A 23,415-nucleotide genomic window follows, 5' to 3' on the forward strand; every position below is an offset into this window, starting at 1 on the left:
TAGAGATTTTCCTAAATCTCTTGCCTCCAAATATGCTTTCAAAGGCAATTTAGACACTGGTAGCTGCTGCCCCAGTTACACTGTTGATGTTGAAACAGGAGCCCTGTCTCCTTTAAGAACTACAAGTAAGCTCAAATGGAAGGAAAATAAAATGCAATTTATCATGTCCCTCCTTCATCTTTGATGAATTGCTGAGACAATCAGAGTCAATATAGACACTGAGACCCCTGAGATCTAATGCGCCCCTTCTGTCATAACAATGCCTGAGCATTTTGAAGCAGATTTAAGAGAATGGAGAAGAAAAATCCACTCTTCCCACCGCACACATTGTTTCATGGCAGGGATTTAATGCAACTCCAAGTTCTCTTTTAGGCTGTAGACCTTTTCAGGGATCTGGTCACTGGAAACAAAGTCTCAGATTGATCCATCCTTGCCGGTGTAGTCCATAGATCTCATTGGCCAAACATTAACATATGCCCCCAGGTGTTGCTGATGAGTAGTTTAAAGGTGATGAAAATGGTTACTTGCTGATGTTGTATTTTGGCACAGCAGAGGAAAAGGCTATGACTGCCTGATGAGGGTAGTCTCCTGCCACCCTGCTTGAAGCCCATTAAAGAGGTTAAAATCATACAAAGCACATTAGTAGAATAAGTCCCAGCTCTGGACTACCAAAGAGAAAAACTTTCCAAGATGTTAAAGAATTTCCAAAGGAATCACAACAAAGATACAACTGTATTGCAGATCACTGGCTCAGCCAAGCAGCTAAGAGAACCAGATGGTAAAAATATATTTAGGCTTTTGTGGATGCTTGCAAAGCATATGGAGAGATGTTTACAAAAAATATTATGGAAAAAAGTATCTGACTAAAATGGATGCAGACCTATCTACAGTATGAATATTCACACGAACAAACACTTGAAGTGTTTTATAATCCATTCTAGGAATACAGCCAATTTTACTGAAATCTAATTATTAAACTAGTTCTTGTACTATCTCAATATTCCAATGAGAGCTAGTCTACAATCACTGTTTATGGTTTCAACTCTATCATTATGGCTATATTCCATAGTAATTAGGTAAAAAGATAAATTAACAAGCTTACTTTGCCTCAAATTAAATAGGAGATTCAGAATCTAGCAATTTTTCTAAGATTTTTTTTGCTTATTGTTTCTCAGAGTTCTAACACCTACGTAAGCCTGAAAAGCTATTTCTGAACAATACAGCTAATTAAATCAAAATAAACCCAACAAATTAATTCAAGATAAGCCACAGTCGGCCTCTTTGAATAAAAGTGAGCTTATTCACAAATATTTATAGATAACATTTTTATTAAAGTAAAAAGTTGAAATAAGTAAAAAAAAAACCCAACCACTACTTACTTTCCCCTTTTTTGGCTATTTTTCCTGGTGATCCAAAGCCTGCTGAAGATACTTGCTGTGTGCCTGATTCTGCTCTTAAACTAGATTTTTGCAAATGTCTCTGTCCCCACTGAGCAATTCCACGACTTACTTCCAATATTAACTGAATCATGCGATTGATGGCTTGCTGTATATCGTCTAAACTAGGAACCATTACCTATTTAAAACAGTTGAAATATTGTTGAAATAAATGCAACTGATTGTCATTTTCTAACACCTCAGTCTTACTCCACTCAGTGAATTGCAGAACTTGCCCCAGAAGAGAAGCTGGAAAGTGTAACTCTAAGAGTTTGTCTGGCTCAGAATTGCCTCTAAAGAAACGAAACATACTGTACTGACCTACTATCTATTTGTACAATCATACTGTGGGCAAAATGACAAGCAAGTGTAAAAGTAGATAGATTTACTGGTTTTTTTACAATTATTTTTACAATTCCTACAACATTTTAAACACCATTTTTATAATGATTTTTTATAGTCTATGGGACTGTATTACAAGCCTTGTTTCCTGCATTCTAGAATCATAAAGCATTAAAAATTGCAGGCCAAGATCCTCCTCTCCGTTGCTCTTAACCATTGGATCCTAAATTCTGTGAGAGAGAATTTTAAGAGGGATGGTCATAAAAATATGTATGGACAGCCCATTTTAAAGAAGATTTACAGCTATATAAGCTCTCCTTCTAAGTGCTTATCTATACATATATTCACACCGTGGGTAATTCCAGGCAAACAAAATCACCTGGATCAAAGTGTCAAAGGTCCTAGTTGAATAAATACTGAATGTTTTTCTAATCCCAAAGGTAGTATTACCTCAAAAGCTTTTGCAAGAGCACAGTGTTTAGTAAATTAATGGAACTCCATGCAGTAGCCCTGGAGATCTCAACTTGTATATTTGGCAAGGATTTTGTATCATAATTCTGAGAGTAATCTAATACCCAAGTCAGAAGAGGAAGAGAACTCATATTCAACTACCAGAGTACGTGATAAAAAGAACTGGAAGGAAAACTAGGATTCTTGATCTGAATCCAGGACAACTAGCAAACAGGATAGAGTCAAAACACAGGCTCTGGTCTGCCATCACCCACACTGTATAAATGCTAGTATGCTCCCTTAGCATAGTTTGGGATGATGCAAAAAAGCACTCTCCCAGAAAAAATTCAGGCACAGTTTGGCACATAAAACATGACAAGGGCTGTTCCTAACACACAGTTTGAATGCAAACTCCTGGATTCAGGAAGAACAGCATTTACTACTGTGGATACACAACATTTCAGGTCAGCTCACTTTGAGGTCAAAGAACAGCCTCTAGCCTGTTTTATTTAGTAGTACACAAACAGCTGTAAAGTCCCGAACCCAAAACTTTTTGAACTGTATTGGCAGCAATAATGCTAATTGTGACTTTGTCCTGTCCTTGTTTGAAAATAATTCTATGTAGGATAAGGTGGAGTAAAGGTACGTATCAGTTTCTCCAAAATACTGAGCAGGAGGAAGAACCTACCTGAGAGTGATCCAGGAAAGAATAGAAAAACAGCATTTCTTGTTAAACTTCAGAAGAAAGATCACTCTTGGGATACGCTCAATCCTCAAATACAGTCCTTGGAACATCATCTTATAGCTTTCATGTGTAAGCCATTATTTTAAAATGATGAAATCATCCACAGGAGTGCTCAGAACTGGGATATAAACTGCTTAAAAGTGACTCTGATGTTTTAGAAATCAATTTCACAGATTGAGCAGTTGTATGCATAAAAGCAAGGATCTTGCAAAATCCTATTAGCATTAGCAAAGTGGTATTTTACCCAGCATTACTTGATTACTGCCCTGGATCAGCCAAGCATTTCAGAGGACTTGAAAGAAAGATAGATGCACTTCCCTTTGCAGTGGGTGGAGCTTGGGGTTTTATGCTTATATAAGTATCAAGGTAAAAATTCTACACTTTGACAGACCTTATATATCACGTGTACATACACAGTGTGAATATACAACAGAATGCCAATATGAACACAGGTTCAATGTCAAAGGAATATCACCCTAGAACAGAACCTTTCTTTCATTATAATTTCATTAGTATAAAACTTTTAATCTTTATAGGACAATTGGATAATATTAAGTTACCTTCTCATATATAAAATAAAATACCATACATATTGCTGACACAGAGTTATCTTACTCTACAAAAGGAAAACAAATGCATTTATTAGTTCTTTGCAATCAAGCTGCCTTTTTGTTCTCTGCACACAGAAATCTATAGCTCTTTTCTTGGTTTTGAATCTTCTCATTTCTGTTCAGTGTTCCTCCTTCTGGTCATCTTACTTCCTATTGAGATGACTAAAGCTGAACTGAGCAAAGATAATGTCATTATTTTTCTTCAACAAAGGATTTAAATTACAGAAGGAACAAAACAGTTAAAATAAAAACCAAACATGAAAAATCTATTCCAGCAATGCAACTGCTACACGTGAAGGAGAACTGTAAGCATTCTCCAAAGAACACTGATGAACAGATTGCAATATAATTGCTGAAACACACAAGAACAATAAAAGGCCAGGTTCTGCAAGTACCACTAAGAGAGAAACCAGGAACACTGGGACTGTGAGCACATTTCATCAGTGCTCTCAGCGCACTGAAAGGCCTGAGCAACTGTTCTCCGTTGGAATGGATGCTGGTTCAACAGAAGTGTGCCCACATCCTGCGCTTGGGCAAATGCAGAGATAACTATAAGACAATGTATTTTACTTTACCTATATGACACATAACTTACCACATTGGGAATAGCAAGGTGTACTTCCGCTTTTAGAAAAGAAGCTACCTCTTCAGATTTGCTTGGACGAACAGAAAACTTTGTTCTCCCAAATGTAGTTTTGCTGAAAATAATTTTGAAACATCATAAATACTTCAGCATGAAACCCCCTCAAATTATCTTAGAAATATAATTTTGAGTTATTTTTTCTGGGCAAACCCTCATGGAGAATTTTCACATTAAGTTATTATCTACTTGATAAAACTTACAGAAGCTTCTTGTTTAAAGGGTAAAGATAATCGCCTGAGCTCCATCATTCAGACAAAGGTTACCTTGGATCTAGTCATTACTTTCAGAATTTTTTATCCAGAATATTTTCTGATTCTGGATTTTAATCTCTCAATTTAAGAATGATGGAACTCTGCCAGTGCTTTGAGTAGGGCATAAAAAGGTTTTACTGACCATTTTGTGCAAAAACCTGTCAACAGTAAAAGTTGCTTCATTACATTTTAGATAAATATTCAACAGAACAGGAAAAAAAAATTTCAAAGATGACAAGCTAGTGCAAAATGATAAATACATGACCTAAATCCACTCAAAACTAAAACCAAAAACTAAAAGCAGAGTGCAAAGTACAATTTCTAAATGCATAGACTATAACTAACAACATAAAGAATTAAAGCATAAAAGCAAAGTGTGGGCCCAAAGCACCACTGCAACAAAAAGTGCATGCTCTCCAGGTTTTGCTTGAGCTAAAAGGGCCAAGAGGTCTGGAACTGTTTGACAAATGATACATATGCATGTATTGTTACATGTGTGAACGTATATTTGTATTATTAACACAGAAATAACTGTGTTCTGATAATACTATTGAAGGAATCTTTCATTTACAACTTACTTTGAAACAAATATCCTTTTTTTAAGACTATCCAAAGACAGTCGGGTGGCTTTCTGGAGGCTGTCTAGCAGCTGGTGACTGAAATAGGCAACCACCTCTTTACATTTCTGTAATAAATAAAATGTACACTATTTAGTATTGTATTCAGACAGGAACCTGAAGATTATTTCAAAAGGTTTTAAGTCAAATGTATTAGTTCTTGTCTGAAGGAATTTACACTGTAAGCTACATGAGAAACACAAGGGGAGAAGTTAGGGGGAAAATAGCTTGTAAGTAAGCAAATAAGTAAAAGCTGCATGAAAAAGAGAACATAGCGTCTGAGGAAATTCAATTTGTCTTATTCAGAGACAGAATACTGGCATCTGTCTGAAGTCTCATACTCCTTCAGAAAAGCTCTCCATATTAAAAAAAAACCTACCGTGAATTATCCAAGAATATTGGTGCATATGTACCCTTTTCAACTAAGAGACAAATACAGTAAAATCTGACTGTACTGGATTAAGAAGAACATAAAATTACAGCAACATGTAATGATCGCTAGCACAAAACAACAGAATGCAACCTTGTAACATTATTGCATTTGTGCTTGCAAGTTTGTGAGTCTTTGTCCTCTACTTCCACTTCCTTTCTCTGCTGAACATGAAGAGATTGTATTCTTCAAGGAAAAGGTACAAAGGTGATCTTTCTTGGTGAAGTTGGAAAAGGAGAATAGAAAGGATGAATGTTTCTGCCCACCCAAGAAGGAAAGCCTGTGTCACAGCTTAGGCACAACATTCTCTCCAAACTTTTACACTTACCACTCACATATCAAGAATTTGTTTAATAAAGGTGATAACTGGAGTAACATGGAATATACTTTTGAAAGCTAAAATCCATCTTAAACTCACTTTGTAGGGAAGCTATTTCATCATTTTTACACGGCATTTGATATCGTCTGTGTGATGTCTTTCTGTAACGCAGATAACCAGCTACCAAAACTCAAGCTACTGTTTACTAATCTGATCAGTCTGAAAAAAATTCCCTTATCACAAAATACCTTTTTAAACTCATCTTCTTTATCATTTCCCTTGCTATTATCACCACGAAGAGCTGCAGAAGTATTCTTTTCTCTCTCCTCTTCATTATTTCCAAACACTATATGTTTTTCTCTTACTGTAAGTTTAAAAAGAATATGTATTTTTTGTTAAATGAACATTGTGTTCTGCTTTGAAGCATGCTGTCCCCCCTCTTTACAGGCAAAATAATATTGCTTTTTATTTTAGTAGTACCTGGATCAGCTAACTGGTTTTATTTCACACCATTTTTTTCACACCAGGAATCTGGTTAAGAGCCCACCCTATAAGCCACAGCCTAACAAACACCATGCACTACAAATATATTATTAAGGATAGGTAGGCAGACATGGATATTTCAACTGGAAATGGCAAAAAAAAAAATCAATATAAACAATTTAACAAAATACAGAGAAGTATCTTTTCATCAGGTTTTTCTGGTTGCATCGTATTGAGCTACCTGGAATATTGACCCTGACCATGCCTCTATACCTGGAGGAAACTGAACCCAGAAGGAAAAAATCTTGTGTAAGAAAAGGAGCTCCATTACTGACTAAGCCTCAAAATACATTTTTCCTTAAAACATTTTCTTCCAGCTATAAACTATTTCTCCTATAATGGTACAGGGCCTCCTAAAAATCTTTGTAACACACCCAGAGCAGTGGGAACCAGCCATATTGATCAGCTGTGAGCCTCGTACATTAGCAGTTGAATGTCAATTGACTGTACTAATTTAAACTGACCAGCCTTTACTAGCACTGGTATTTGAGATACAATTCTACTGTGGCAGAAAAGTCACAAAGAGAGGACAGTACCAAATATGTGACATAGCTGAGAAGAGAGGAACACTGTATTTTACTTATAGAGGGGGAAAAAAAAAGTTATAATGAGTGACTAAGAGAAATGGAACTATAACATTCTTCCTCTAGAGCAAATACCTTGGTAATCTAAACAGAAGGACAGAGTTTAATTCTAGAAACTCCACCAATACTGAATTACTTCCATATTTCATAGGCTAGTGGTTTAGTTTAACAGTGGTAAATGAAGGCAGAACTGTGACACAGATGAAACTGTAGTGGGAGGGAGAAGTCTGAAGAAAATTAGCTAAAACAATTCTATTTTGATACATTATAGTTAAATCTACAGGGACAGAAATTTTTATTTAAATATTTTAATATTCAACATCATAAACCTGGCAATACATGTTTTTCTGAGGTTTTCTTAGAATATTTAATTTCATAATTCTTTTCAAATACAGATATTAGTTCTTGAACAGCATCTTCAATGTGCATGCTTTTGTGGTTCAATAACTCAGCACATTCTTTAGTGTAAGTCTGTTAAATAAAAATATCAATGAATTATCTTAGTATCACTGATTATCTTATTACTGTTCCTCTTCATGCAGAGCCAAAACATTTCCCTGAATATTGCATTCTTCAGACTGAGACTATTTCAATGAAACAGCAACATTTTTAAAAGAAAACTGAGAAACCAAACCCAAAATCTTTATTCAAAATTATAAAAAACTTCTGTTATGTTACTACTATATTTTTGATATTTTTAATATAGTGGTAATTATTTTTAGATTTCCATTTTTGAAATGCAATGGTATTTTAAAGGGCCAGAAGAAAACCCTGAATATTGAAGGGAGGTCACAGACTGAATCTGAAATTACCTAAATACTCTTTCAACTGTCCTTAACAATTTTATTTACTTGCACTAATTAACTAACTAAATACATTTTTAGCCTCATTTGGAATCAAGAAAACTTTCAAATTCTCAAATATATTTTTTGGAAAGTATTTTTTGCCTTGTCCTTTAAAAAAACAGTTTGGAAAAAAATAGGAAAAAAAAAAAGGCTGCATATGTCCAAGTATCTTCATACAAAAAAAATCTCATCTAATTGTGAAGCAGTTAAATAAATAAAAATTATCTATGAAATACTACAGCTTAAGTATCTCAAATACCTAAGAACCAATTTATCTTCATATAAAATATTTTAACCAAAACATTTTAATTTAAAAAATAATTCTGTATTTCTACAGTAAGAAGAATTCTTTTTTAGTTTTATATTAATTTACTAAGGCATTGTTTCTAACATGCTCAAGAATTCAAGTTCGAAGATGTAAAGTGGCACACACCTCATTGCAGGTCAACATATTCTCTACTTTGATAGGACCGTCTACTGGTAAGACAATTAAAAGAGTATGTGATATTTCCTTTAATATTAAATCAATCCGCACTTCACTTAAATCATTAACCTAAAAAGAGAAAATTGTATTAATACTGTACATTTATATTTAAAGCATAATATATTCTCTTTTAGAGAGTTCTAACAGGTATACAATGTTTTGCAGAAAAATAAAAATTCTATCTCTCTACCCAGTTAATGCAAGAATCTTACATAGTAGAAAATCCTCTAAGAAAGTGAATCATAACAGAAAAAAACCCTGGGGTAAAAGCTCCAACAAAAAAAGATCACAAGATGAGAGAAGCAGAGAAAAAAGGAAGCACAGCAACGCCTCATGAGTTATGATGACTTAGGGTATATTTGCAATGGCTAAATATAGTCTGCTTTTACTGTGAATTATCCTCTTTCTGTATTATCTACAGAGGGATTTTAGGGATACAAGTACCCTACAAAAAATTTAGTCTTTGTTAACATGTTCCATTGCAGATGTCCTGGTTTCGGTAACCTGGAATATGAGCAATGAAAGAATAGATGCAAGTCGGGAAATCATACAGTTACTATTGCCACAGAAAACAAGAATTCAATTGCTAAAAGTGTATGTATGTAAATCCTGCACAGTGTGATAACACAATTCTAAAAAGATTAGTAGTGTGCACAATTTCATTTCAGGCAGTCCTTTAAAAAACAATTTTGTAATTCTTAAGTATCTGCTGGTTCCATGTTGGGAAACTGAGACATAGGAATCCTTGAGAATGTGAAATCTTTAGAGGAATTTGGTGTTTCCACCTATTTCTTCACAGATTTCTGGTTATCAGCACCGTATCTTAAAATTCACTATATAAGTGAAATTAATTCACAGAGAGTATAAGCCAAAACTACTTCTGCACCGTAACAGTAATGATCTAATTTTTCAATGAGCTTCTCTTGACAGCTCAAAGAGCTGTCCAGTCTTGGAGACTAGATGAATGAGTGACAATGGAAAGAATTATCTCCTATGCCCCGAGAACCTCATCAGAAAGTGGTCCCAAGACTAAGAGTAGCTTCTTTAAACTTGTTTTTCTTCTGTCTTGAAAGTTTAGGAATTGGTGGAAAAGAAGAGAACTCCTGCTCCATGATGTTATCCATGCTAGACTCCTGAAGAATCCTTGCTGTTTTAACAGAAGTTTTAGGCAGACAGGCAGTAATAGTAAGTCAGACCCCAGATCATTCCAGTTATGCAGGATACACTGCTGCTAGATTAAATAAAACAGAGTAACAAAACAAGATACGTTAATATAAGATGATGAGATTCTTGTTCATGATCTTACTGGCCACGATTCTAGTTGCAAGGCAAGGGGGGGGGCTGCTGTATCTTGCTTGACAGTTTAGTCTTCAGTCCTTCTTTTACTCAACATAGCTTTTCACTGGGTTTTTGATTCTATATTACAGCATTGTTAGAATTCAGTCAACTGTAGTGAAGTGGCTTTGTCATGGCAGAATCCAAATAAAACTGACTTCTGTCCAATTTTTAATTTTTTATCTGAAATATTCTGCATCTGTGATATCCCATCTTGCTTGTCACAATATCACTCATGCTTCTGTTTTACATCACTTTTTCCCTACTTGTTTACAATACCCCCTTCACAGTAATCAAGGGTCTAACCAAGTTTACATCTTTTTGTATTGATATGGGAGGGGTAAGAAAGTCAGAAATGTACACAACCTACATATTTAAGGAAAATAGAGCGTATCTACAAAAGACGTTTATTTCAGATATACTCAGGTTCAGAGAACTGTTAATTTCTTAAACAGCCAATCTTTTTTTCAGCTTTGGGTTTCAGCAGCAAACAGAGCACTTGATCATAATTACGTTTTTCTGCCATACAGAAACAGAAGTGGATATACCCATCAGTGACTAACAATATCCTACCACAAGAGACACAATTTATGATATTGGTAGGAGAGATCATAGCAATACAGTTCAACCATCAAGCCAGAAGGATGATCTGACTATCAAGGTAAAGTCTTGAGAAGAAAAAGAACCAATACAGGTCCTCAAGCATGTTAATGGACTCAAAAGAATTCAGAAATTATGTGGCAAACACTAAGAGAGGAAAAAAGCACAGACTCAGCACGCAGAGAACTGTGAGGGAAAAGCATGCTCTCCTTCATTATTTTAAGGACTGCACAAACAGGAGGCAGTTTCACACCATGCCTGCTATGAATACAGTTAATGCTAAAAAGTTCTCCACTGGACACTGTTTACATGGAGGTATCTTGTGTGCAACTGCACTCATGGACAAGCACTCAAAGAGAAGCACAGGTTGACTCTGAAAATCAGAATGATAGTCACAGAATCTGAGGACAAGTGGAAATACATTCTACTGCAAGAACGGAAGCAACGGTCAAATATTTGAAGGTAATAATGGGAGAGAATCATTGAGTATATCATTCTTCAAAAAAAGAACATACATTAATAAGCAAACAAAATTTCTATGTATTTCAAGTGGTACGAAAATAAGTACAGATTAATTTCCAATATGAAGAGCAGCGTACTGGAAATAATTTCTCTAAACTGTCATTTCATTTATATAGTGATCAAGTGCATACCTTTTTCAAAAACTGTTTAAATATATACAGAACTTGATCAGCTTCTTGAAAGAAACTTCCCAGTGTCACAGATGACCAAGTCAACATGGTAAGTCCTTGCCTCAACACAGCTTCCATCTAAGCATAAAAATATAATTTCATAGATTAAAAAAAAAGAAACATAATTTAAAACAAATGCCATTTTTATTAGAATCACTAATGTCACTATGAAAGAAAGAGTTGTGTTTAAGTTTTGCAAGGAAGGTTACAAGTTTTCAAGGAAAACATCAGATAAATTTATGTGATACTGGGGAAGGAGGAGGGTAGTACATACTATAGCCTCTGTCCACAACTGTCAAGTGTACATGCTCAGCAAAAATCTTCCCCTTCCTGTTTTCCCGGATAGTGTCTTTTAGTGGTTCCCACTACTTCCTAAAATTAAAATCAAGTCCACTATTGATCTTACAATTTATTCTTTAATATATATCTTGACCACCCTTAACAGCATAATTACTTGTCTTTCAACCTCATGTATCTATCTAACGACATTTTTCATTCGTCCCTTTTTGAATCACACTGATCCTCTCCAAATTTTGTTATAGCCTCGATGCTAATTTTAAAAATCCTCTCTTCCCTACTATTTCCCTTCCTGAATTCTTGGTTCTCCATGGTCTGTTTCATCTGGATTTGTCACCACCAAGATGTTCAGCATGTAGCTGAAATCAGCTCATTTCCCTGTCACTGTATGATCTACACCAAGGTCCTTCCTTCAGTTGCAGATCCTGTACCTTCGAAGGAGATGGGACTCTGAGGAAAAGGAAATCTTATACTACCACCAGGCTAGAGAAATCAACCTTTCCAGACTCTCTCGCAGAGCTCCCCTTAAATTTTTGCCTAGCACTCCAAAACTTCTCACTGATTTCCCGGTATACAGACACCACAATTTTAAATTTTGCCATTCCCATCATTCTTGAAGTGACAGAAACTTAATTTTGCTTAATTGCTGAGAAACTTTGAACTGATTCCACTCATATTTAATTTTAAATAGCCACCTATCATATCTGCTCTTTCATCTTGGCATTTACTAAGTCACTGCCTGGACTTCACCCACTCTCTTCAGCCTAATGCTTTTTTTTGCTATGTCTATATCACAGATAAAACAATGAGTTCAGCTCAAATAGACACACAGCTATTTGCAAATACAGCCATTATTATCACCTTAATACATATGTTTTTGGGGAATATATTTAACTTCACAATGCTGGGATAATACTGTTACTGGTAACCAACATAGCCAATCTAGAAACAGTTTAAGGCTCTACATGGCTGTTGTCAAATTATGGCACCAATGTAGCCATAGGTTAGATTTGCTCATTCCATCTTTGGATTTGTGCTTTGATCTCTTCTTCCTATACACCAAAGACTTCTCTCCCTTCTTCAAAAAACATTTTCATCTTCTGTTTGTACAATACCCATCCCTTCTCTTTTGCCAGTTGTTTCCTCTAAAATACAGAGGTTTATGATTCCCTCTACGGTATAATCACATTTACAGTAGTATAACTGAAGTGAAGACTACCATCACTTTAACTCTTTGTCTTTTATTATTTAACTCTTAAGAGCAAGGACAAGTTTTTTGTTTCTCACACTTCGGCACATGCCAACTATGTAGTTACACAAACTTATGCAAACTCTGCAACCTTCTGATATTATTTACAATCAAAAAGGGAAGAGTTACTTAGAACAACCACAGATGTACACTTGCAAGTGCCTGGCAAAACAAAATGGCTTGCAGGATAGACATTCTTCATCTCCAATAAAACTGTCCCTTTAGTGTAGTATATAACCTTTCTACATCACTGAAGAGACTGACTCAATTCACAAGGCTAATAATTCTCTCCAAGCAAAGACAAGGATCATGACATTTAGTATTTCAGCTAAATGAAAAGCACAACTTCCCATTAAAACCTCTAAAACTGAAATAAGTGATAATTTACTTCCATGTCAAAGCCAGAGATTTGTGTAGATAAATAGACCCACAAAGTCTGTATTCTTTGTTCTACTGGGTTTACATCTCACAGGCACCAAGATTATCCTACTGTAACACAGATTATTTGAGCACTGTATGAGGGATGCAAAGAGCAAATTTTTGGTCTTAAAGGTTTTAGTAAAATACATAAACTTCACAACATGCAGATCTATCTACATATTTTAAAATTATAAACTATTATTAAGTTATTCTAACTTCTGAAGTATACTGAAGTGCATTTAGCAGTACCAACCTTTTTCATTTTTGGTGCCATTAGATTTACAAAAATCATTGGTGTTTCTTGACACAAATCTTCATAACATTGGAGAAGACCCTGTTAATTATTAGAAAGGGTAGTATCAAGAAGAATATTTTAAGTGCTTTCTTTACTGAAGCAAACAGCCTGTTATACAATCAAATCATCAGAAAAAATATGGAAAGCAGTACAAGACTACATTTGAAAACAAGTGTAGAATTTTACACAGACATTACATACCCATGTACATCATTTCTGGAATGTAATGAATCCGTATCATGCTACACAAGGAAGAACGAAAGCAGCCTTCATGCAACACATTCCCAGTCTTTAGGCACAAAGCCAGACAAAGTATGATCTTTCTCTAGAGCTAAAGACAGCTTGAGCTTTAGTGACTGTAACTTGCAATACCCTCTTGAAACTGAGTATCATATGCTGTAGATACTTAAAGTCACATATAAACTCAGTTTTAAATTTTCCTCATGTTACGCCTTACACACACACACAAATCTTGTATGGTACACCTCATGCCCAAGATATAAGCTTCTCTAAATACTACAACAATAGCAAAGACTACAACAAGTATGAGAAATCTGACTTCTCTGGCATGTAACCTGGAAAATTCTTGATGTTTTTGTGGCTCACCATATCTTCCAATCCAGAATTCCAATCTTTGCTTCTCAAAAGCTCTGTAGAACCGCATTTTACTGATTTTCAGAGAGCAAACATATTTTGGATAGCTCTAATTATTTCATCACAAGAATATATTTAACATGCCACAGGGTATGAGAAATACATATGCTTATCTTTAAGTATATACTAGCCCACACAGCAGTTAGTAGAGGTTTTTCAAATGAAATCCTCTATGTCCACCTGTGCATTCCACAAATTTACCTTAAACTACCTCATACCCAGCTTTAATCTTTATTTAACCATAGAAAAATTCCTATGGTTAATCAGATGTTCTTTTTTATTTTTTAAACAGCAATCATTATAAATTTTAAGTTTACCTCTAAACGCAACTTGTTTGACTTCAGGTTATTTTCTATTTTTACTATCTTTTTTGCTTGCTCCGGTACTTCCAGACCCAACTTGATCATACATTTGGTCTCTCGGACAATCTCTGTAATTTGGGGATCAAAATTAACCAGGAACTTCCCAGTTTTAGGATGACGTGCAAATATTGTGGCTTGTTAGGCTGTAAAGACATTTTTATATCAGTTTCTAAAAAAAACAATTGTTTCTGTTATATAAATTATTATGGAACACAGATTTCTAATATTACTATCTAGTGATTAAATATGTATGGTTATTTGTGAAATAGCGTCACGTTTTCAGTTAAAGAAAATATACAACTGACTTTCACCATATTAGCTTTCTGCCATATATAACCTTTCTCTTCGTAAGCTAAACAAGCATCAGATCCAGTCTTATTTGTGGCATATTTTTTCTTAGCTCAAGTTAGAAAATGATGAAATTCATTTTTTAAGGACCTGGAAACACAACACTTTTATGAGATGCTCAGTATCTTACAGGAATTTGTTAATCCAGAGGATGAATGCTTACATATAGATATTGCAAAAATCCAAAATGAAATAAAAGCCCAAACAGCAACATAAAAACCTCTGTTGACTGTGTGATGAAAAGATTTTATTCTTATAGATCTACTCCTAGTTTTGAAGCCCACAGAGTGTCTACAATTTACAGGAAAAATCTACTCAAAAATATATTTTTTTTTAAACTTTGACTCTCATTTAATCTCAAAATGATAAACCTTGATTATCAAACATTTTTTTCTAGGCATAAAGTAATACTTGTCCTGAGAGGAACTGGGATAATACAACTGTATAAATTATTATAGCGGAAAGAAAACAGGAAGAATTATTAAATGCTATACATAAAGAATTTGAATGCAAAAATGAACAACTGCGTGCCTTAAATTTGTTTCACTACTGTTTCCAGTAATCTGTCAAACAGTGTACCAGATCTGCAGTCCTCTGCATCAAAACCGAGTTTCAAGGTCAGTAAGGGACAAAGATCTGTATTATTGGGCCTGCTTATTGGATCATGATTAATTTGCACATTTGAAGGGTAAATGAGGCTTAAAAAAATTATCTGATTTGATTTGTGTTAACTTAGCATTCAATAACATTTAAAAAAAAAAGCCAGTTACTTATTTAATTACTTACGATATTGTAATTGTGAAATTTCCTTCATCCACGCATTATGATAGACTACCTCGAATTCCACCAATACATAGGCAATGCTGTTGTATAACCGAACAACTGCTTTACCTTCTGGAGTTGCCAAGATATTTGACTTTTTCTATTAAAACACAGTACATTCAAATTAAAACCTTATCAAAATAAAACCATACTATTTGGGTTTTTATCAATTTAACTATTGACTATATATTACATAAGTTAATATTACAAATTATACTTACAGAGTTCTTAAAAACTAGATTAAGTATTTATGATTCAAATTTATAGGGCAATAAAGTCAGTAAGAACTTCTAAGTAATAAATACTATTATTTAACACAGGTAAGAGCAATTACTTTATTATATTGTGATAAACACCTGTAATTCCCAGTGAAATGGATGCTCAGTTCTACTCAAAATTGAACAGTAACTAAAAATTTATTTTAAAAAAATCTCCTTTTTTAATTGGTAATGATATTTATGTCTGTTTTCTTCGGAGCAGATTTAGGTGATCCTTATTCCCACCTGAGGGAAACAGGAAAGTGAAAACCTCTCTCACATAGAAGTTAACTTGGCAGGAGACCCTAGATAATTTGTAGGAGAATCACTCAAACATTTCAAGAAATATTTCAATTGCTATAGTGGATCCTAGTATAGCAAGATTCTGGCTATTCCAATGAAGGAAGGAAATCCAATACCAAGAAATTCCTAAGGGCCATAAATGTCAAAGCCTATGTGGCTGATACCAACCTTCAGCTGTATGTTTAGTGGTACAGAAAATGTAGAACTGAGAAGTTCAGTAATGGAATTCCTTGTTCCCAGACTAGTTCAAAGATCATCTGCAGTGAAACTGATGACCAGATTCTCAGTTACAGTACTGCAGCTATTGTGTGGGTCCTTATAATAAACTTGCTTTTTCAGTGGTACTAGAACATACACACGAGACAATTTCAGGATGTCAGGCAGTCCACATTTATGCCTTAAGCTACTCCTAGCAGCCGCTTGGTAAAGAGACATGATTCTCCACAGAGAACCCTATGGGGCTAGAGGAACAGAAAAGGTGGGTACCCAGTTAAAATACAGGACATGGGTCTTATGTACAAGCCCCGGTCTGCCCTGTTACAAATAGAAGAAAAACACCACTGGCTGGAATGGTGAAATATTTCTTTGGGCAATATGAAGACAGACATATTAACAATTCAGTGCATATTCCCAGCTGGGGGTGCTAGTTCAGTGGTAAGTCAAAGAAACACTACATCTTGGATCTACAACAGTGGTTACTGCAGAGCATATTTTTTTAACTAGATATTCACATACAAATAAACAGGTTGCCTAGCATATGAGAAGTGGCATCATCATAGCCAGAAACATTATGGTCACTCTACTGAAGTAAGACAGTTCACTGTTACACAAAACACCTAATTTTTCCTCACATCAACTTACATGGAAATAGTTGATTGGTTCATTTATCCTCCTGAATAGCTGTCTCACCCACAGTATCTTTCCTGCAACAGGTGGCATGTTTCGAGCAAGAGGAGGGTTATCTTTCTGAATTTGGTAAAGCTACAATAAGAACAATATCATGAAACACATGGATTAAAAAATCCATTGAAACTTTAAACTGTTTTTCCTCTCGTACCACAATTTCTTCCTCCTCCCAAACAGATTAAATTTGTGTGGAGTCACACAACAGTTCATTGAGAAAAAAATGTATTGCTTCCCCCACTTGCTACTCTTCTGAGATGCACTCATTGATACTGCTGTTGGTATGTCTCCTGTCTTCATTATCTCATGCTGTTTCTTAACTCTGCTTACTTATGACAAAGCCCTGAGTACACCAAAAGGCATTGCAAACCTAGGAGCTGAGCAGCCAGTATTCAAAGCCAAGCCTGACAGGTGCAGCTGTGTAACTTTGGAGCCATCTGCTGTGAAAGCAAGCTGTGTAAGGAAGTGTTGCAAGAACCCTCATTGGGGCTTGGGAACTGCTCTCAGGAAAGCCCTAAGGCTCTGCTTACTTATGACAGAGCCCTGAGTACACCAAAAGGCATTGCAAACCTAGGAGCTGAGCAGCCAGTATTCAAAGCCAAGCCTGACAGGTGCAGCTGTGTAACTTTGGAGCCATCTGCTGTGAAAGCAAGCTGTGTAAGGAAGTGTTGCAAGAACCCTCATTGGGGCTTGGGAACTGCTCTCAGGAAAGCCCTAAGCTATATTGTTAACTGAGAGGTTTTACCTGAATAGAAATGTCAACATTGTTCTTCAGACATATACATCTGACTAATAGCTAACATTTCAGGAGTTGGACTTGATGATTCTTGTGGGTCCCTTCCAACTCAGGATAATCTATGATTCTATGATATGCTCTTTTCTACTAACTTCTCATCAATATATATGTAGAGACTCCTGGGTACACAGCCCGTGCTTCTACCTGTGCCCAAGCTGAGGAAAAAAAAAGGGGCCCTGCTCTCTGAATGGCTGCATTATAGTCAAGAAAAATTTGGCCTAAAATTATCACATACCAAATTTGCATTGACAAATTATTCAAGCACTTTAGAACCAGTATTGCAGTGGGAGCAACTTTTTATTAGAAATAACTTGCTTGGCAAAGATTAAAAGCAATCCAGTAATATCTAATAGTTAGAACTAGCCAGTATATTGGCGACATATTCTTCAACAGAAGAAAGAAGAACATTTGTATCCAGCCAACTTTAGGCACGCAAACTCATGTTGTGATAACACAAACAGCTGTACTGCTTTAGCAGACACCACTCTTCACTTACTGGCATGTCTTCTTACCCCTATACTGTCTCCTGCACAGTGCCAACAAAAGAAACCCAAGTAGCTTCACAGTGAACTTAAGAGAGGAAACTGACATGGATGAAACCCCCTCAGAAAACGTATCTATTCTTTTGGATGGGAAAAAGCAGCCAGGGGTGGGTTCAGTGATTTCTTAAGCAGGCAGTGCTGCTGAAAATATGTTCATCAAATTAAGCCAGTAATTAGAGGTTCAGGAAGTGTTATATACAGTGAGTAGATAGGGAAAGGACACTCTAAAGAGTGGTTCAGAGCAGCTGTGCTAGGCTACAGTTTTAAGTCACTGTTCGGAGGAATCATTTTCTAGTAAGTGCAGAGTTTACAGATACTTGGCTCCTCATGTAAACACGTCATTCATCTGACAAAATGTAAACAACTCTAAAAAAAATATTTGCATCAGTCTGGTTTTCCAGATTCCCTTTGTACTCATTGAAGAAAAATGGCTGTTTCAAGGGAATTATTTAATTCTTCAAGTTAACACATAAAATAGATCAGATGAATTGACTCTAGAATACTCATTTCTTTCTTGAATAGAAAGGGAGTATGGATGTCTAGTTCTGATGCAGATGTTTATTTTGCAGACATATAAAGTCAGGTTAGATGAATTCCTCTCTAAACGTTTAAAGTCAAGTAACAAGTTAATTCTCATTTATGCTACAGTCATGGTACACTACACAAATCACAGAAAATTACTTTATAATGAACGTAAATGCAATTTACCTACATTTTGTATCTATTTTGCACTGTCACAGCATTAGATAATAGCCATGTATAAATGCAAATTAACTGTAGAGGCCGCATATAATAAACAAAACCCAAAAGGTAGATGCAAGTGATGTACACAGCCAGTAAAGAACATACTTTTTTTTCTTCATTTAATGAAGGAATAACAGAAAAGCTTTTGGTTTAAAAAGTAAAATTGTGATGATAACAGAATAAGATTAGCCATGTATAAATGCAAATTAACTGTAGAGGCCGCATATAATAAACAAAACCCAAAAAGGGCAAGTGGTGCCCCCAGCCAGTAAAGAACATACTTTTTTTTTTTTATTTAATGAAGGAATAACAGAAAAGCTTTTGGTTTAAAAAGTAAAATTGTGATGATACATTTGCCCGCAAGGGCATGTATATCATGTTTGCCTACACACTCAGATCTGTTTTCTGTAATAGGAAAATAGAAGTATGATAAATTGAGCATTGACAGTCAATTAGTGAAATAGAATAAATAAAAATTATTCCTATTAAAATATTTGCTCTTATTTTAACATGATGTTTAAAATTTATTGCAAAGAAATAAATACCTTTTTAGCAGCTTCAAGTTCTGCTACATAATGTTGAAGAATACAACCAACTGTACACACTGTTTCTTCTTGAAGGCATGGCATTCTCAGATTTTGAAACCTGTATTAAAAATGAGTACCCAAAATGATATTTCTAAAACACAATTATTTTTTATTATTATTTCGGGACACATGAACGTTACATAAAATGAAAGAAGCACAAATCTAGGAAATGCTTCTGATCTGGGAAATCTTTTTGCTTTGAGCAAGTTTAAGCAAGTTGAAAAGTTCTGCCTTGGGGTTTTTTATTGTTGCTGTTGTGGGTTTTTTAGGTTTTTCTTTTAGTATCCTCTTGCACATATGGATTAAACTGTAATGAAATTAAGAAACAGGAGAATATATTGATTTCCATGAGAAAGCTAAAATACATCTTTTATGATGATTACATGGTTCAGAATGCCAATAATGAAAAGTTCTTGATTAGGCCCTTTGTTCTAAAAGTAGCTGTGTTATTTAAATTGTGCTAATCAGTAATTTGAAGTTACTTTAAAATATTTTAAAACATAATTGCCAATACCTTTGAAGTAACTGAAGTGCATGCTGTGAAGACAAAATTCTCCCAAAACAGGTACGCATAAATGTCTGCATCTGTATCTAAAGAATATATAATTTAGTACAGTTTTTCTAGTCATATAATAGTGTTTTGATGTCTGATAATTTCTTAACATAGTAGCATTTGAAATTGTTACTGCTTAAAGCACAAAATAGCAGCCTTCACCAGTCTATGCTTAATATAATCAATAAATAGCTAGTGTCAGTCAAGTAATCTCTTAAAATGCAAGACAGTTTTAGCAAAGAATCAAATCATGTACTGAAAACAGTTGCATCTTTGTTCTACCCAAAATCTAACCACGTCTCCAGGCTAATAAACCACCTCCATGCAGATCGTTCTCTCAGGTCTCATAATTGTTGTCATTTTGGCTGCAGAGTGACTGATCTTCAGTGAGGACTGTATGATATATTTTACAGCTTCCTTTGGAAGGAGGAGAAAGAATGGAAAAAGCCTCCCTGCAGACAAACACAAACTCTGTCCTCTTTGGATGAACAAAGTAGCCTATTCACAGTCCAAAGTCTCACTGACATCCAGGGAGATACTGAGTAAGTAGCGATGAGATTCTTGCCCAAGTAAGTTATAGGTAGCAATATTACTTACCTCTAAACCTTCAATTTTTGCCATGAAGTTCACAAAATCCACATCAAATTCTGTTTTTCGTGGATCAAGGATGTCATATTGTTTCTTTTGAACACTTTGGTAGATATTTTTGAATTTTACTGCCATAATATCTATCCCTTCGATGGTAGACAGACTCAGTGCACAAAAAGTTTGTACTACAGTTATCATCTCTGTAATCTGAAATACAAACATTATATTCATGCTCATAACAAGTTATCTGCTACTTCCTCTATAAACTAAAACCTGAGTAAAATAAAATAAGCAATAGCCACTTCTCTAACTGCTGCATTCAGAAATTGTTGCTTCTGAGCTTCTAAGTCAAGTATCTTCAACAGAGCATGGTTAATTCAGTTTTCAACATCAGTTCTCATCACAACCCAATACAAAGTAAAATCATCTTCATTTTTCTCGATGGTAAAGCATTTCTTTTTTATATTTGACTGTTAGATTCAATAGGGTAATATGGAAAAAGAGTTAAAACATGACGTATGCATACTGATGACACAAAGAGATTTCACAGAATAAAAAAACCAACCATACAGATTAGTATATACACTGCATGATAAGGAAAAACATCAAAGACTCACAGAACTCCTACCCTGTGGTGACTGCCCCATTATCATCTTATCCCTTGTCTGACCTTATTCTGCACCAAGGAGCACCTATTATCTTTTCCACGCAAACTCTTACGAATGCTAGTTTAAAATCCTTTCATTGGGTTAGCAAGCCAAATGTTAAGACCACACCAAGCAGCAGAATCATCTGAAGAACTGTGTTTGGCAGTAACAGGAATTTTTAATGCCTTAGGATACTATTCGAAAAAACAAAGGTGTGTTATTTTTCACATAGTTTTAAACCTCCTAAAATAATGATCTAAGTCTAGATCAATTAGGTTATTTCTATCCACACTAACAGAGATAAATTGACAAATTCAGAAGGACATTGTGAGGTAATTGCCTAAAGTATTGGGATGACTTACTCTGTGGAAGTGCCTAATTTCTCTCAATAAAGAGTTACAAACTCCTTCACAGGATGATTAAGAGCATGTATGTTGGCAAGTGTCCACCTTGTAAACGGTTCTTTGGAGAAGCCGTTCTTCTCTACCGATAACAACAGCACACAGTATACTCACTTTTTCTAATCTCCTACAAAAAGCTTCAGATTTTCCAAAAATGTACATTTCCGATACTTCAAACGTCTTTTCTCCTAGAGTTTCCAAAATCTCTTGCTTTGTTTCATGAAAGCATTTCTGATATTCTTTCAATAGAAACATGCAGTCCTAAAAAGTGAAGGAATAAGTACCATACTCATTATGCTATGTTTATGGGTGAGAGACTGGAGAACTCAAACCTACTGTCATTCCAAAGTGGTTAATTATCACTGAATCTAGTTTCAGTCAACAGGCAGTAATGACTTACATCATACAGTGGTTTTCTTTCAGTATGTGTAGCAAATATTTGCAACATACGAACATAAAACAGTACAGTACAGTGAAAGACTTAACACTGGGAGATGAGTCACCAAAAAAAGAAAGGAAATGTTTTAGTTCTTGTTAAAGTAAAGAGTGGTTTAGAGGCCAGCGAAGAGCAGGTGATGACTCCTGCTCTAAAGGAGACATTTGAATATTAAGAAAAGCCATTAGCTTACTTAAGAATGATCAGACTGTCCTCTGGATAAGGATGGAATTTGGCATAACAGGGTAGTCCGTTTGGAACTCCCGGGGGACTTAAAGGAAAGTGGTTATACAAATTAATGTATGTTGACAAGTCTGAGTTAAAGTGAGACTGAAGAATAATCCGTCTTTCTCAGTCGATTATTTACTTAAAATACTAAGACCTTATCAGATGTAAAAATAATGACTGGTGAGAAATGTAAAGTCTATAATCATTGGAATACAAAATCTTCTGTTATTTCTTGGAAAACAGAAAGCAGATTTTATCACATTATACTGGCAGTCACCAGACTGTCTGAATATATGTGTATATGTAACAATTGGCTATAAATCACAGGAAATGAAAAAAGGTCCTCATTGAAAGGAATGTTTGGATCTCCAAGAATATACAGATACTAGAATGAAGACTCATCACCATGATTAGAAACTGGGTTTATATTTCTCTCATAGAATAATGAGGGCTTGTCAGCTGTAGAACAGCCACAAGATGACCTCAATGAAATACATGAATTATTAGAATCATATCCTGTCAGGTCAGGAGAGATACATTCAATACATTTTCTTTTGTACCTCTGGACTTAATTTTTAAAGGACTATGAAATCCTATGCCTTTCTGGGTAAGATAGGAAGTCAGTAGCTGAGGCCTGATAAAGGAGAAGGTGGAAATGAAGTCAGTATTGGCAACCAGTAACCCCAAGCTGGACATATTTTGCCATGGCATATTGCATGTGCTTAATTTGTTCTTAATAGGTTACCATCAGCTGAGGAAGAGGAAGACTCTCTTAGCACTGAACTTTCGTGGTGTGCCAAGGAAATCTGGTATTGGAAGGAGCTACTGTAACAAAGTGGGGGTCTATTCAAATACCAGGTTCTCCACAGTAGAGGAAGATGGTACCATGTCAGATACCCTCAGGAGGGAAGAATGTGGATTATGCAGGATGACAAAATTCCTTGGTCGCACATATGGTGAAGATGCCAATTCCAAGGTCAGTGACGGACCACCCTGATAAAGACCAGGCCATTCTAATTTCAACAAATGCCAGTGGGCTAAGAAACGGGAAAACAC

The 23,415-nt window shown here is 35.3% G+C and overlaps 1 protein-coding gene across 1 annotated transcript in view; it reads right to left on the bottom strand.

The window, feature by feature from the left end:
* The window catches only part of DNAH8 (dynein axonemal heavy chain 8), a 148,548-nt gene that overhangs the window by 111,500 nt on the left and 13,633 nt on the right, over nt 1-23,415 (bottom strand). Inside the window, 15 exon segments of the mRNA XM_009283806.1 lie at nt 1,380-1,575; nt 4,180-4,257; nt 5,053-5,163; nt 6,093-6,204; nt 7,306-7,442; nt 8,250-8,369; nt 10,889-11,005; nt 13,147-13,227; nt 14,160-14,347; nt 15,339-15,474; nt 16,796-16,915; nt 19,465-19,564; nt 20,021-20,097; nt 20,657-20,854; nt 21,810-21,956. Coding sequence (XP_009282081.1) covers nt 1,380-1,575; nt 4,180-4,257; nt 5,053-5,163; nt 6,093-6,204; nt 7,306-7,442; nt 8,250-8,369; nt 10,889-11,005; nt 13,147-13,227; nt 14,160-14,347; nt 15,339-15,474; nt 16,796-16,915; nt 19,465-19,564; nt 20,021-20,097; nt 20,657-20,854; nt 21,810-21,956 — 1,918 coding nt within the window.

The sequence above is a fragment of the Aptenodytes forsteri genome, unplaced genomic scaffold (assembly GCF_000699145.1).
Source record: "Aptenodytes forsteri isolate BGI_AS27 unplaced genomic scaffold, ASM69914v1 Scaffold309, whole genome shotgun sequence".
Classification (NCBI taxonomy): Eukaryota; Metazoa; Chordata; class Aves; order Sphenisciformes; family Spheniscidae; genus Aptenodytes; species Aptenodytes forsteri.